The following is a 15,176-nucleotide window of genomic DNA, read 5'->3' on the forward strand; positions in this document are numbered from 1 at the left end:
TCCCTTTCTGCCAATGACGAGACGTTTTATGCACCCAGTTTTTCTTTAGGGTAAGAGTTTTGGTACAGAAGCATGAATTTGTTTTATCACAAAGTTTATTAATAACCCATGACTTTGGAAAAAATAGAATCCATTTATATACAGATTTCAAGTACACACGTTGTGCTATTGAAACAGCAGTCCAGCAATTTTATTTAACTATTGAAGAATCTGAATCAAATCGAAGAACCTTCATTTTAGATTGTAACATTTTGCTGCAGAATTTACTTCAAGTCAGACATTGTGCAAAAAGTATACTCATAAAACCTCTCCTCAAAAATAATATAGCATGTATTCAGAAAATAATTATCAGACACACAGACTAAGATTTTAGTGATCCTTTTCTATACCCCAATGACAAAAAAAAACATCTTAAAATCATATTATTTATTATTATTATTATTAAGTCTCATTATCAGACAGGTTTTTCTTTATCAGTCTAGTGTGTTTGGGTACACTGTCAAAAACCCAACTGTCATTTTCTACCCAAAATATGAAGTACAATCAAACTGGGTTTAAATATTATTTCAACTGTTTAAATGTCTTACATCACTCCGACTCATCAAAACCAGTTTCAACTAGTTTAAAAAAAAGATTAAAATTAAACAACCTAGAGTAAAAGTTTAAGGCAACAAATTAAAAAAACAGTTTAAAACTGCTCTCTGTGGCTTTAAACATTTCATCTTCTATCTGTATTTGCTCTGTTAGTTTATAAAGCACAATAATGTTACAGCCCAGAGACGGACTGGATTTTACGGCCAGACATACTAACCAGACCAGCACCAAACCATCATAAACCAACACAGAAAAATGGTGGTCTTACTAAAAAAAAAAATTTTGTTTGTTGTTTTTCAGTACAAATATAATTCTTAAATCAAGATATATTTACTTAGAAAGCTAAATGTCTGAGATATTGAGTCAAAAATGTATAAAAATTAAGTTTATATTTACACAAAGAAATATAAGCGAATGGGTAAGTAATAATATATTTAATTCAAAGGGAAAACAAGATTTATTTAGCCTATTGCCAGTTCTTTTTTCTTTTCAAGCTTTAAAAATAAGAATATTTTAAGAATTTGAAAATGTGGTTTTGTGTTCCGGGTTTAGGGTGTATAAATGCTGAAATAATTTTGTTTTGTGGCTAATCTATCACTTTAAGAAGTCTTTGAGTATTTTGATTTAAGAATTTGTACTGTAAAACAAACAAAAAAATACTAAGTAAAAAAGTACTTTTTCTTTTGAGCTGGATTGTATATGAATGTCTTTTGAACATTACAATTCTAGAGAAATCCATTAAGCTTTCGCAGGTCAATCATAAAATGTCAGAAACCTTTTAGTAGCAGTAAATGAGAGAAAGAGTCTGCGTAGTGCTGTATTACAAGGTTGTAGTAGTGTAGTGTTGTAGTCCAGCATATAACATTCATCCAGAATAAAAAACGAATTTCATGGGCTTCCAGAACAATTGTCTTCTGATTGATACAGAAAGTTCAACAAAATGCTCAACTTGACTTTGTGTTGTTAATACAAAACATAGGAAGGAAATTGTCACAGTATATTTTACAATTATATATTGTGTACGTGTGTTCACATGATTTGACTTCAGGAATAATCACGAGCATCCTTGGCATGTTTTGTGTCACATGATCAGTCCTGGAGTCTGATTGTGTAGTGTAGCATCACGCTTGAGGACACACAGAACCGATGACATATACTAACCTCACGCACACATCCAATTGAGACATATTCTGACAATCACACCAAATTCAGACAATCTTGAATAACCAGACTGTAAAACTTTACTGAAATTTCAAACCAGGTTTGCCAGTAACTTAATGTACAACTAAATAATTAAGAATAAACTTACCTAGTTCATGTAATTGTCTTTCATAAAACAAGACTAAATATCTTGGGTCACTTTTCTTGTTATGTAATGTATCGTAATTTAAGAAATTTTAAATATTTTTACAGAAAACAAGAGAAACATGCTTTGGAAGAATGTCATTTTTTACAGTGTTGCTGTGCTAATGCCAGTCTCTTCTTGATCATTTTGAACCTCGAAAGTCAAAGTGTTTTAATTTTGATTAAAGTAAATTTAAACAGTTTTAATTGGAAAGTATGCTAAGCAGTAGTTAAATCTACAGAAAGTCAGGCAAACCTGCTGCAAAAACAACAGCAAAGTTTAACAGTGGACAAACGTAACAAGTTTTGCTTTACTGTAGAAAAATAAACAACTTTAACATTTTGTTTCACATTGGCACTTCTGAAAAATCGAGATTGATGCACCGACAGAAATTCCAGCATAACACAATCACCTGGAGACAACAGACGGAAGATGAAATTCTCAAACTCATCAAGGTCTCATTTCACCACAAATAAAATAACAATCTTACTATTTCAAATTAAGAAGTTTATTCACGTGTGCTATTAGTCTTCTTTTCAACTAAAAATTAGAAAGTCTTTCATTCTAATTTTATGTACTTCTCAGAAAGAAAACTGGTAAACCAGTAATCCAGGTTTACAACATTTATAAGCCAAAAACAGTGCTTACTAAGTATTTATATTTTCCCCTCTGCTCTCATAATAACTATTTATTTTCGTTAATTTCAATATCGTGGGGAAATGTGACCCAGACGTGTATTGGTGAGATTCATTCACGAAACATTTTTTAATCAAATGTCAAACTTTGACAGGTTGTGCGGTTCTATACTGTATGTGCTTCGTCTAACATTACTCCTGTATTTCTAAACATGTCCTGGAGGTCAGAGGTCATCCGGTAATGAGTCTGGCCACCCCCCGATGTGCCTGCGCTTGCAAGGGTCCGTATTCCACCTGCTCCCCGTCCACGGTGATGATTCCCGGCCGGGTCTCCGGCTCCAGTCTCAGAGCCTTCGCCCGTCTGTACACCAAATGAGGACACCCGCACTCCATGTGCGTCCCGCTCTGCATGGCCCGGAAGAGTCTGAGCATAGCGGGCCGAGAGATGCCGGCCGTCATGTAAAACAGATGAATCACGCCGTCGTCTGTACAAGCGCTGGGGGCCACTAACCAATCCTCACCCAAGTATGATTGAAACATGGCTACAACCAGCACAAACTCCTGCTCCTCCACCACCGTCCAGCTCTGAGGAACGGGCTGATCCAGCGGCACGAGGAGATGATCCACCAGACGCGTCTGTTCCGAGGGATTGTGCTCAGAGCTCTTATAGCTTGTTCGGTTATTGTGTGTCTGTTGTGCTTGTGACACATCCGTCTCCAGATTGTCTGTAACGGGGAGAAACGCCAGTTTACCGCGGTAGGTCCTCAGAGACGCCAGGCGGACCAGCGTGCCCACGATGAAGCGAAAAGGGCCGATGAGACGGAGCTGCTCGCTCTCGATGTCGACGTCGGCCACGAAGCCCCAGGCGATGGAGAGGAAGGAGAACAGACGGGCGCCGGAGGACAGATGGACGGAGATCAGGTCCAGTTTAGAGGTCAAACCCTTACAGAGCACAAACCCACAGCTCACCAACAGATCTTCACCCCACACCTGAGGCTTTCTGGAGAAAATCAAAAACAAGGAATAAAGGAAAAGGTAAAAGAAGGAATCATTTCTGAATTGTAATAAAAAGAGTAACCATAGAAATAATGACAAAAATAATATTAACATAAGATCAAGTTGTGTTCATGTATACATAAAGACAAAGATGTAAAGAAACTTTTTAACTTTTGTTCGATTATTATGAGTAAAAACATTTTTCACTGTACATTCTGTGACATTTTAACCTTGATATCTTAATCATGTCTGTGTGTTGTGTGTGCCAGCAGGGGGCGTCTCAGTGCCGTCCTCTGCTGTTCACTCAAAAATAACAAAAACATCCTCTCACAGTTTCTCATCCTAATGTCATCCCCAATTTATATGCACAAACATCTGTCATTAAACAAACTACATGTCTAATGAAGTGAAATGATGCATTTGTAAAATCCCATGATATATTGAGCTTATTTAGTGATGGATACATCTCCTATTAATCCTAATGATGTACAGATCACAGTGATGCGTTGAAATATGACGATTTCATCATTTTAATTTCATAGTTTTAGAGAATCTCGAGACACACAAGAAGTTATCTATGAAAAAATAAAATCAGATCAGATGAGGGTAAGTGAATGATGAGAGAGAACTTATAGGTGAACTATTCTTTTAAATCATTTCCTCTGGTTGATGTGAATGTCCCGCTGCCGTCTGTCAGTGTTTCATGAATAGAAATGCAGAAAACTCATCACTTGTCTTCAAATAATACTGAGCTGATGTGTTTAACTTACCATCTAGAATCACTCTTAAGGGCCTTTGTGTAATGTTTGGTGGCACCTAGTGGTGAGGTTGTAAAATGCAACCAACGGCTAACTCTTTCGTACCACTACCGAGGCTGACACAGCACTAAGTTGAAATGTGTTCTGTAAGTTTGTCCATTTTGGGCCACTGTAGAAACAATACTACGAATTTCATGCAAAGGGACCCAGGGTGTATGTAGATAGAAATAGCTCATTCTTAGATCATAAAAACATAACTCTACATTATGTTAGGGCTTTATACACATCCTGAAGACAGGTATGTATATTAAATCGTATTAATCTAAAAGAAAATGACACACTGGGCCTTTAAAACACTTTGTTTAACCTTTCCCCCCTGACCCTGACCTATGACCCTCTGTTCTGCTGAATTTGCCCATGCCATAAAGAATCTGTCACTTTGACTTTTGTATTATCTTGCTCATAAATGACTCATTATTTATTCATTTGTTTTGCCTTTCCACTGTTGTTCTTGGTATAAAAAACAGGAGTGTAATAATGACAGCTGACTCGACAAAAGAACTGCAGGAGAAGAATCGTTTCAGATGTCGAGCAGGAATCAGACGTCTGATATCAGTCCGGTTATATCGTCATGTTGGTGTTTCTGCAAGTCGTTTCCAAACACAACTGAATTGTATTATTACTGCACATGTGGAGGTTGTGTTTGTTATTATCAGACATGCTGTGCGAGATCAGACAGCAGTGATGTTCTCACCGTGTGTAATGATGAACAGATGCGGCGAGTGCATTTCCAGAACCTCCCGGCAGAATTCCCACAGGAGTCTGGATGGCCTTCTCCCAATCCTGCCTGTCCATTAGACCGTTCACCACCTGCACAACACACACACTGAGATGAGCGGGACCACACACACACACACAGTGATGTAATGCAGCAGTGTGTACACACCTCAAAGAGCAGCCCGTCTCCAGACAGAATAACTATAGCATCACACTGCGTCAGGTCAGCGTTTCTCATCATCTCTCGTGCGTGATTCTGTCTCTCTGCATGAACACAAGATAGAGTCAGACAGACATGTGTTAATGGACTTCAGTTAATAGACTGAGTGAAAGAGGTCTGATAATCTCATATGCCTTAAGCACATTTATTAGATCTACATCTCACTGACAGAGAGAGATGGGTGTGTGTGTGTGTGTGTGTGTGTGTGTGTGCGTGAGCTTGTGTGCGTGTGTGTGCACGTGAGCTTCTGTGTGTGTATGTGTGTGTGTAACATCACTTATGGGGTGTGTGTGTGTTTTCTCAGAAAGATTCACAGTGACTGATTCAGCAGTAATGCCTACAGCTGAGACTGCATCACACACACACACACTTGAGTGTGGTGTAAGTGTTGTGTGTTAATTGATGTAGACAGGTCTCACAGCTTGAAACATATCATAGTGACCCATATTCATACTGATCAGACGCAAACGCACATCACAGTGTCCTGCCATCCGATCATGAAAGTTTTAATATTTTAATTTTGAACTGTATGAGATCTACAGTATACGAGCTAAACACTGCAGTTAAACGCCATTACAGTTTACAATTAATATCATGTTAACAGAATGAACATTTTGGAAGCATCACTCAATTTGAAGTGAACTTAAATTGATTTATATTTATTTTAATTAATAGCCCCAGACATTTCTCCTTTAAAGCTCATTTCAGTGATGAAAGACATTCAATACAGTCAGTATTCTCATAAGAGAGGGGGCGGGACTTGATTCCTGGAATGTGATTGGCTTCTGAAAAGCTGGTTGTGATATGATGGTTAACATTCTTTATTTAGTTAGCGTTGATTATATCAGCAGAAAATGAGGATGTGTGTGAGTTCTGATGCTGTCTTTGAAGGGAGCTGTCTATGTAGTCAGCAGGAGGAGCATCTCAGTGAGGTTTGTAGTAGAACGACATGATCTTTAGTGATTTCTTCAGTCTGCAGTTTCTCGTGACTGTGAGAGATTTATGTTTTCACAGAAATGAAAGCGTGTGTGTACATGTGTGTGTCTGCGTGTGCATGTGTGCGTGTCACAGACCTGTGATGACCAGTGTGTGTTGTATACCCGCCTCTGTGAGCATCCGTTGGATATGACTGTTGTAGAGAGCCATTGCTTGACCCCACCCACTCTGAGGATTGACCAATACCATCACACCACATGAGCGACGCCCCTCAGAAAACAACACACCTGAAAGAGAGTAAGAAAGTACAATGGTCAATAACAGTGTTCAAAACTTTTTACTACACATACATGAATTACAACCAGTAAAACAGCACACACAGACACGCACACACATGACACATGTACACACAAACACGTGCACACACTCACAAGCACACAAACATCTGCAAACACACACTCTCTCGCACACACGCAAACGCACAAACACGCGCACACTCGGTGCTGTATATATTGAGCTCATGATTAATATTCCGGGAGGTTTTGATTCTCAGGACTTGTGTGAGCCGGTTCAGCCGGATGAACTTGTTTCCCGGGGAGCGGTTTACACGTGGGACCCAACATGACCTACATGACAGGTGAGATGTTCAACAGCCTGAGGACAAACGCACAGCAGGTCTGACAGACACCTCAGGTGATGATGATAGATGACACGACACAGGTCTTTATACACTGTCACGAAAACCTCCACCCAGAACAAAACATTCAACATTCTCTCATTTCTCTGAGACATCAATGAGATGAAATGGAGAGCAGTTGCTTTATTTCTCCTGAGAGAAAGAGTCAGAAACTCCCCATAATACCCTGCGTAAAAATCTTATTTTATGGAGAAAAGAAAGTCACACAGTATGAATTCAGAGCAATGTGCACGACACGTGAGTAAAAGATCAAAGAATTTATATTTATTGGTGAACTATTCGAACCACATCCTCACTATCGTCTGAGTGTGTTTTATAGATGGTGTCCTCATCAAGAGATAGATTCCCTTAACATGAAGATTCCGTTGTCATTTATTCATCCTCATGTCCTGTGAGTTTCTTTCTTCTGCAGAACACAAAAGATAATTTGAAGAATGTTGACAATCAAACAACACTGAACCCCACTGACTTCCAATGTATGCACACGAAACAACCAAGACATTTCTCAAAATATCTTCTTTTGTGTTCGACTGAAGAAAGACACGCATACAGATTTACAACCACACGAGAAGGTATAAATGATGACTGATCTTCTGGATCACGGTGTTAGTTTCAGTGCTTACTCTCAGAGGTCTCCGTCAGTCTGTCCTCACACCTCAATGAGGTATTTTGACCGTGTTTATTCATTCCAGAGCTGCTCGTGTGCTTCAACTCAACTGAACTAAAGGAATGAGGGAATATACTGTGAAGATTAAATAGGTTTTAAATTGCAAATTATATTTTTTATACAAATGTGTAATTATAGGTTATAAAATATTTCATTAAAACTAATATTTAAAAACAATACTACTTTTAATAACAGTTAGGAATTCTCATGACACCTGTAAAAACCAGTTGGGTGAGTAATGTTTATTCATTCATGATCAATCTTTTGGAGATGTTCCAATGATTTAACGTGCTTCTATTGTAGATTATACGTTTTCTAAAACAAAGTGTGTTTACGCTGCTTTCGTGAGATTCAAGCACGCCTTATATTGTTATGAGGCTGAGAAAAATAAAATGGACAATGAATTGAGGATAAATTAATTGTTCAATAGATTAATTTTAATTGCATCATGACCAGTGTTGGGTGTAACTAGTTACTAAGTAATTAGTTACTGCAATTTAATTACTTTTCCTTTGAAAAAGTAAAGTAGGGGATTACTTCTGCTGTAATTAAACTAAAATACTTTGTGTAATATATGTGTGTGCAATAGTGGAATTGACATCAAAATTCAAAGTCAAACTTTAAAATCCGTGCCTTAATGTATTTTTTTTTTTTTACTTTGGTCAGTAAATAAGAGTAATTTATGCAGTTTAATATTATTTATTTGAATGAATTAAATAAGCCTTTTCATGTCTATCCTTGAATCACTTAACTAATCAAGGTTGATGTAGGATATAGAAAGTAATTAGTAATACGTAAATAAATACTTTTTGGAGAGAGTCATTTGTACAGGAATCTATTTACACTTTGAATATGTATTAGTAACTAGTAATGAATTACTTTTTTTCGAGTAACTTACCCAACACTGATCATGGCACAGAAATGTGACTGCTGTTTGTCATGTATTTTAGTAAATATATGCAGGAGAACATTGTGTTTACATATGTTACAATATACATGTGAATTAATTTATATAAAATCTTCCATGTGTTCATTTAGTAAAAAACTGTGTGGAAAAAATGCCCTGATCATTTGAGACGTTTTCTTTACTTTTCACTTTTTTGTCGAATCTTTGCAATTTTACGAAAGAGCTTTCATTGCTGTTGTAAGAAGTTTTTTTAAATGATTTGCTTCATGTAACTGAGATTTAATCACTGTGTTGAAACACATGGACTCAAGGAGCTTCTTATAAAGACCTCTGACGCTTCTGTTGGATTAAAGACTTTAGATAAACGACAGCACAAGCTTCTTTAACCTGAGGTCCATCCGTATCCCAGAATGCGGTAATGAGCTCCTCCGGGTGCCGTGCCAGGCCACAGCGCACACATGGATGAATGGCAGCTTTCAGCGGGATGCCAGCGGGAGTTGACACAACGGAAAGACCCTGATCTCACCCGTGCCAACAGACAAACAACAGCTCTCTGTCAACAGAGACACAACTCACAGAGAGAGAGAGAGAGAGAGAGAGAGAGAGAGAGAGGTACGAGGATAGATTCAATCACATCTCGCTCACAGCGATCATTATCACACTGACACTCAATTCAGTTCATTAAACAACTTCACACACAACCACACCAGCGCTTTCATTACCTGAAACCACACAAGCATGAAATTAAACAGCAGCCGATTTACCATCAAACCCTCACCCTGCACAGACCTTCATAGACATATAATATACTCTCTGTTTATAATCATGATATATAGATATTGTGTCGATGATTTTTTTAGCATTCTGGGATTGTCTATGCAAATATATATAACAAAAGGGGCGTTACAACAGAACCATCACACTTTGGCCCTTGTCTATGCTTCTGTCTAGACCGCAGCGCTGGTCAAACGTGAATGTCTGCGTACTTGTGTAAAGTTGTGTGCAAAAATGACATCACAAGCTCATTAACATACTGTATGACTCTAGCCTATCAATATTTTAAGCAAACTGTCTGGATTCTTGTGGGAATGATTTTACAGACCCAGTGATAGATTGAAGAACATAAGGTACAATTCAATTCTACAAATAGACGCCTATTTTTAGAGAGAAAGAGAGAATGTGATGTGTTTTTCATTGTTCACACTGCATGATGAGGCTCTCAGCATCACTGCATCACAACTGAGAACATATGGTGACAACACAGAGGGGTGTGTGTGTGTGTGTGTGTGCTATAGGCTGTATATGTGTGTGCGCGCCATATGTACAATGTGTGTGCAAGCAGGTTACACATAAAGTGTGTCAATTACGATATTAAGTAAAGATCATGTTCCATGAAGATAATTTGGAAATTTCCTCTGCCACAGTGCCCCTGATTAATAACTTCAAAGGCCATTTTCTCAATATTTAGATTTTTTTGCACCCTAGTATTTCAGAGTTTTAAACGGTTGTATCTCAGATTTTAATTTAATTTAATATTCCAGATATTGTCTCTTTCTAACAACTCAATATAACAACTCAACATCAATAGAAAGTTTATTTATTCAGCTTTCAGATTATGTAAAAATGGACCCATCAGACTGGTTTGGTTGTCCAGGGTCACATATAATCATTGTAGTTTCGTTCCTAATTAACGGATGAAATATAATGGATTGCTTTCGTGAAATAAAACCTGAAATAATTAACCTGGTGACGTATGCGGTGGACAAATGTGACCTCAAGAGGACGCACCCGAAAAAATGGCACGTACGGTTACATAACTAAACAATCAGACTTAAAGGCTAGTGTGTGTGTGTGTGTATGACTTCAAGTGTTTGTTTACAGCAGAAAACAGATTCTCTGAGGGATGGAGATAATGACCGGGACTCACTGTCCCACAGCAGCTCTCGTCTCATTATCTCACAGGACAAACACTGAATCTCACAGAAACACTAGACCTGATGTCTGCAAAGTTTACTGGACTACATAAAAAAATATAAATTTAGATTATAAATCTCCCAGGTGTATGTGTGATATCAGGGGATAATCCAAATGTATCTAGACGACTTCAACAAGCCATCATTTATTCATTCAGACATCATTCATGTCCAGTGCAGATTGATCCGTCAACATGGCTTTGTTTACATCACAAACCATTGGTATGAGGAATAACAGTATCCTAGAGATGTTTGTATCCACAGTCATGCTGTCAACACACTTTCTAGCTGCCCATTGCTCCAGTTGTGCGTGTGTTCACAACTTGCTGTGCGTGTGTTCACTACTCTCTGGATGGGTTAAATGCAGAGGTCACATTTCGGGTATGGATCACCATGTCTGACAGATAGGTCACTCTCACTTAACTTCACTTAATTAATCTGAGAAACAATGAAGTAGATGAAGTAATTAAACCATCAGACTGGATTACAGCATGAATGAGTTTAAAGTGCTCTTCATTTTTACAAACTCACCCTGTCTGCGTGACACACCTGTATGGAAATACTCATCCTGATCTACAGCTCTTCATTCAGTATTCAGGTCACATGTGCATCTCTGATCGCATACGCTCTGACAGAAGAAAGGTCAAGGGTCAGAGGTCACCAGAGCGATCGAGGGACTTTTAGATTTCTGACAGAGAGATCAGATAGATATGCGATTTATCTGGACACACACAGAAGCGCACACTTCCTCTAGGGAACACAGCGTCAAGAAGAGATGTGACTGGTGAACTCGGTCAGCAGTACATGTGCGCTCTCTCTATCCAACTCTCACTCACTCACTCACTCACTCACTCACTCTCTCTCTCTCACTCTCTATTTCTCTCTCTCTCTTTCTCTCTCTCTCTCTCACTCTCTCTTTCTTTCTGAACACAGAACAGCAGAATTACTCTCTTCCACTACAACAAATGTATGCTTAAGTCTCATCAGAGTCTCAGGTATTTCTCCTGAGAAAGAGTCAGAAACGTCACATGTGTCTGTCATTAGAGTTTGAGAAGAGATGTCAACAGTGTGTCAAACTGAGCTCAGATTTGTCAAGTCTACAATCAAAAGTCAATAACCCCGGGCCCGTAGCATTCAGAAGATCACATTTTGAATGGTTTGTGTCTATCCTGAATTTTAAGGTTAAAGATCTCAATACAAACTCAAACATTTCTCATCAAATTTACCCAAATGCAGATTATTTGATCCCTAAAATCTACATTCATGTACACCTCCAGACTCTTCGTGTGTTTCAACTATAAAACTCTCATTTGATTATTATTTTTTTATGACCAATTTAAGGAGAAACTAAGCAGACTTCAAATTAAACAAACTTGTGAACTCCATTAAATCTCCTGTGCTCTGAAAGAGAAACATCTGAGCAATGACATTCAACTCTGTGGTACCCTGTCGAAAGAAACAGCATATGCTGGTTAGGAAGGTTTTGAAGCATGTTAGCTGCTGGTTTGTGCTGGTTCAAACTGGTCCTTAGCTGGTCATGTGCTGGTTTAAGATGGTCGTGAACAGGTTTAAGATGGTCATGAGCTGTCCCTAAACTGGTCCTTTGCTGGTTTAAGATGGTCATTGCTGTTAAAGGTGGTCGGGGGCTGTTCCCAGTGCTGGACTGAAATCGCTCCTGGCTATTTTTGCTGGTTTAAGCTGGTCGTCACTAGTTTAAACCAGCAAATGACCAGATTAGGAACAGTTTATGACCAGCTCAAACCAGCAAGTGACCAGCACAAACCAGCTATCATGCTTCAAAACCTACCTAACCAGCATATGGCGTTTCTTTCAACTGGGTAATAATTTTACTGTCTACCAATGATGGAAACTTGCAGATCTTTGTTAGTGTCACCCTTCAGATATGAAGGATGGAGTGTTTGGTGTTTCACTGCTGTTCTCTGAGCTCAAATGGAGAAGCTCATTTAAAATACATGTATTCTGTTAAATAGTGTATTATCATCAGCTCTGGATCACATATGCTGAAGCACACTCATAAATTAATCAAGAATATGCAGAACTGAGTCAGTGTGTGCTGCCATCATGTATGCTCACATTATATCACTCCTGTCGTGTGTTTTTCATATGACAGAGAAACTTGTGTTGTGATTCCTTCATGAAAATAAACAATTGTGACTCTTCTCTTAAAGTGGCCTGATATGTCAAGTTTGGCTTGGTGTTTATGGGGTGCAACTTCCTGTTTGTGTGAGGCGTTGGAGAGTCTGCGAAACCTGTTTGTAAAAACACTTCAAGGAATCACACACAACTCATCTTTAAAATCGCACAAGTTTAGTTAAGAGTTAAAGGGAAAATTCACACAAAAAGGAGAATTCTGTCATCAGTTATTCACCTCATGTCAAACCCGTATGAGTTTCTTTCTTCTGCAGAACACAATATAAGATATTTTGAGAAATTTCTCAATGGTTTTGTGTCCATACAAAGGAAGTCAGTCGGGTTTGGTGTTGTTTGATTATCAATATTCTTCGAAATGGCTTCTCTTGTGTTCTGCAGAAGGAAGAAAATACACGAAATACAAGAAATACAAGTTTGGAAAGACATGAGAGTAAGTCATTTTCATTATTTGGTGATCTGTCCCTTTAACCATGATCCAAGACAAGGTTCACCGTCTTGAGGATCTTAAAGGTGAAGTGTGTAACTTTGATGACATTTACAAACTTGTTTATATTCAAATTGAATTATTAAGATTAGGTACCACGTGTTCAGGACTTTATCGGTTCAGCTGTTTTTCTGAAGCACAGCACCGGTTACATGTGTAACATGACCGGCTGGTCAAACACGTTCTCAAGAGGAATGTCATTTCAAGATAGTTTTCAAGAATACAAAGTTTTACCATTGTACCGAAAAATGTATGGTTTCCATTACAGACCCCAATATGAACAATCAGCTCTTTACCATTACAACCATTGTAATTTACCAAATGTATATATGTAGTGTGCTTGGATCTTATTCCAGTAGGATTTTATGGTGTTCTATGGATTCAGAAACCATCCCATCAATAGAACCCAAAACGTTACCAGTAGAGACACGGTTATAGTTTCCATTGAACCCAACACACTTCCCATTTGTAACTATTAAATCCAGTAGAATGTATCTAAGGCTGAGAAAAATAGGATCAAACTTCATGCTTCACACTCTTTGATAAGTTTTGTTTCTCACCGCTTGCGTGTCCGGCGCAGCGCGCGCTGTTGTCTCGGATGGCTCGAGCCCAACGCTCCGCCTCGCGCAGGTTAGCTTGCGCATCATCATTATCATCATCTGCGTTAAGCACGAGCCGAAAGCGCCGCTCGTCCCTGTGCCGGACTGGACTCGAACCCATCCATCGGTAGCGGTACGGGTAGAAATACGCGCACAGATACGCGGTCCGGTCGCTCTCTCCTTGGTACGCGCGGCTCCCGGCGCAGTCGCGCAGGTCCAGTCGCTCTGGTGATGAAGGGCTATAGGTAATCCTCTGGACCGCGAGGCAGCCGTCCGTCAGTTCCAGACAGTATGTGACCTGCCCGGTCTCCGCGTCCGTGAACAGCCCGTGCATGTGCGCGCTCGCGCCGGGACCGTTTCCCAGCCCCTGACGTGACGCGTGCGGTTCATCCATCCCGTGACGGGACGGTGCTGCAGTGAGTGAGACTGCTGTGGCTGGACGTTGTGTGTGTGTGTGTTTGTGTGTGTAAGAGCAGATGTGTGTGTGTGTTTGAGGGTTCAAACATCTCTCCCTAGTGACAGAAAAGCGCATGACATTGACATAACCTAGAAATGCCAAGTTCGATTGTACACGATGTAGAAGTGCAATGCTGGTGTATTTAGTTACTTACTCTTCACCTTAAAAAGTACAGTTATTTACACAAACAGTTGCTTTATATAAAATTGCATTTTATATACTTCATTTTTTATACATCAATATTACATTTGTAAACTATAACTATACAATAGTGAAAAGTGGAATGTTGTTATTTGTTGTAGATGTTGTATATTTTTTAGATTTAAGCTAATCTTAAAATATTTTAAATGTTAAGATCTTAAGAATTAAAATGAAAAGTACCATTGCACAGTATGTGATTGAGATTGATTCGTGTTTATGGGATTATAAATAGTACCAATACATCCAGTAAACATAAACTATGGCAAACTTTACATATACCAAAAAAGCATTTTTTCTAATGTTATTAAAACATTCTTATTGACACTTTAAAACAGCTGTAGTGTCAAGTTTGAGGAGAGCAGTGTCCTCATTTAAAAGTCAATATTTGGACATCAAAATCGCACGTTGTAATTTACTTTTGTTACTTCTGCTGATAGTAAAAGTGCTTGTTGTCAAACTCTTTCATTAAAAAAACAATGATTGGCAAACCATTAACATACAATAACTGTGATGAATTCCCATCACGTTTCAGAGGTAGATCACCAGAACCTAAATAACAGAGAAACAAGTGACTACAGGAAGACTACATATGCAAAACTATATGATCATCAACACATGATTAACAACAGCAAACATTGTGTGTCTGTTTTTATACGCAATTATTTAACAAGTTAAATAAAACTATTAGATTTGTATCTTTGCACATGTAGTTGATCAAATATAATACACGTAAATAAGATTATTGAACATGTTAAAAA

General features: G+C 38.5%; 1 protein-coding gene across 1 annotated transcript; it reads right to left on the reverse strand.

Moving 5' to 3' along the window:
- Window positions 1-93: 93 nt before the first annotated feature.
- Window positions 94-15,120, reverse strand: LOC130425928 (sphingosine kinase 1). Its single transcript, XM_056752380.1, has 5 exons — window positions 13,722-15,120; window positions 6,399-6,548; window positions 5,275-5,369; window positions 5,083-5,198; window positions 94-3,574 (listed from the first exon to the last, which is right to left on the reverse strand). Exons 1-5 carry the CDS (start codon window positions 14,290-14,292, stop codon window positions 2,806-2,808), a joined length of 1,701 nt encoding a protein of 566 aa, XP_056608358.1. The 5' UTR covers window positions 14,293-15,120; the 3' UTR covers window positions 94-2,805.
- Between the last annotated feature and the right edge of the window lie 56 nt (window positions 15,121-15,176).

This window comes from Triplophysa dalaica, chromosome 7 (assembly GCF_015846415.1).
Source record: "Triplophysa dalaica isolate WHDGS20190420 chromosome 7, ASM1584641v1, whole genome shotgun sequence".
Lineage (NCBI taxonomy): Eukaryota > Metazoa > Chordata > Actinopteri > Cypriniformes > Nemacheilidae > Triplophysa > Triplophysa dalaica.

Coding starts and splice junctions, on each gene's coding strand:
- LOC130425928 (XM_056752380.1), bottom strand. CDS start 14,292: ATGCGCTTTTCTGTCACTAGGGAGAGATGTTTGAACCCTCAAACACAC. Junction 5,370..6,398: donor ACACACACTGGTCATCACAG/GTCTGTGACACG, acceptor GTGTTCATGCAG/AGAGACAGAATCACGCACGA. Junction 5,199..5,274: donor GAGACGGGCTGCTCTTTGAG/GTGTGTACACAC, acceptor TGTGTTGTGCAG/GTGGTGAACGGTCTAATGGA.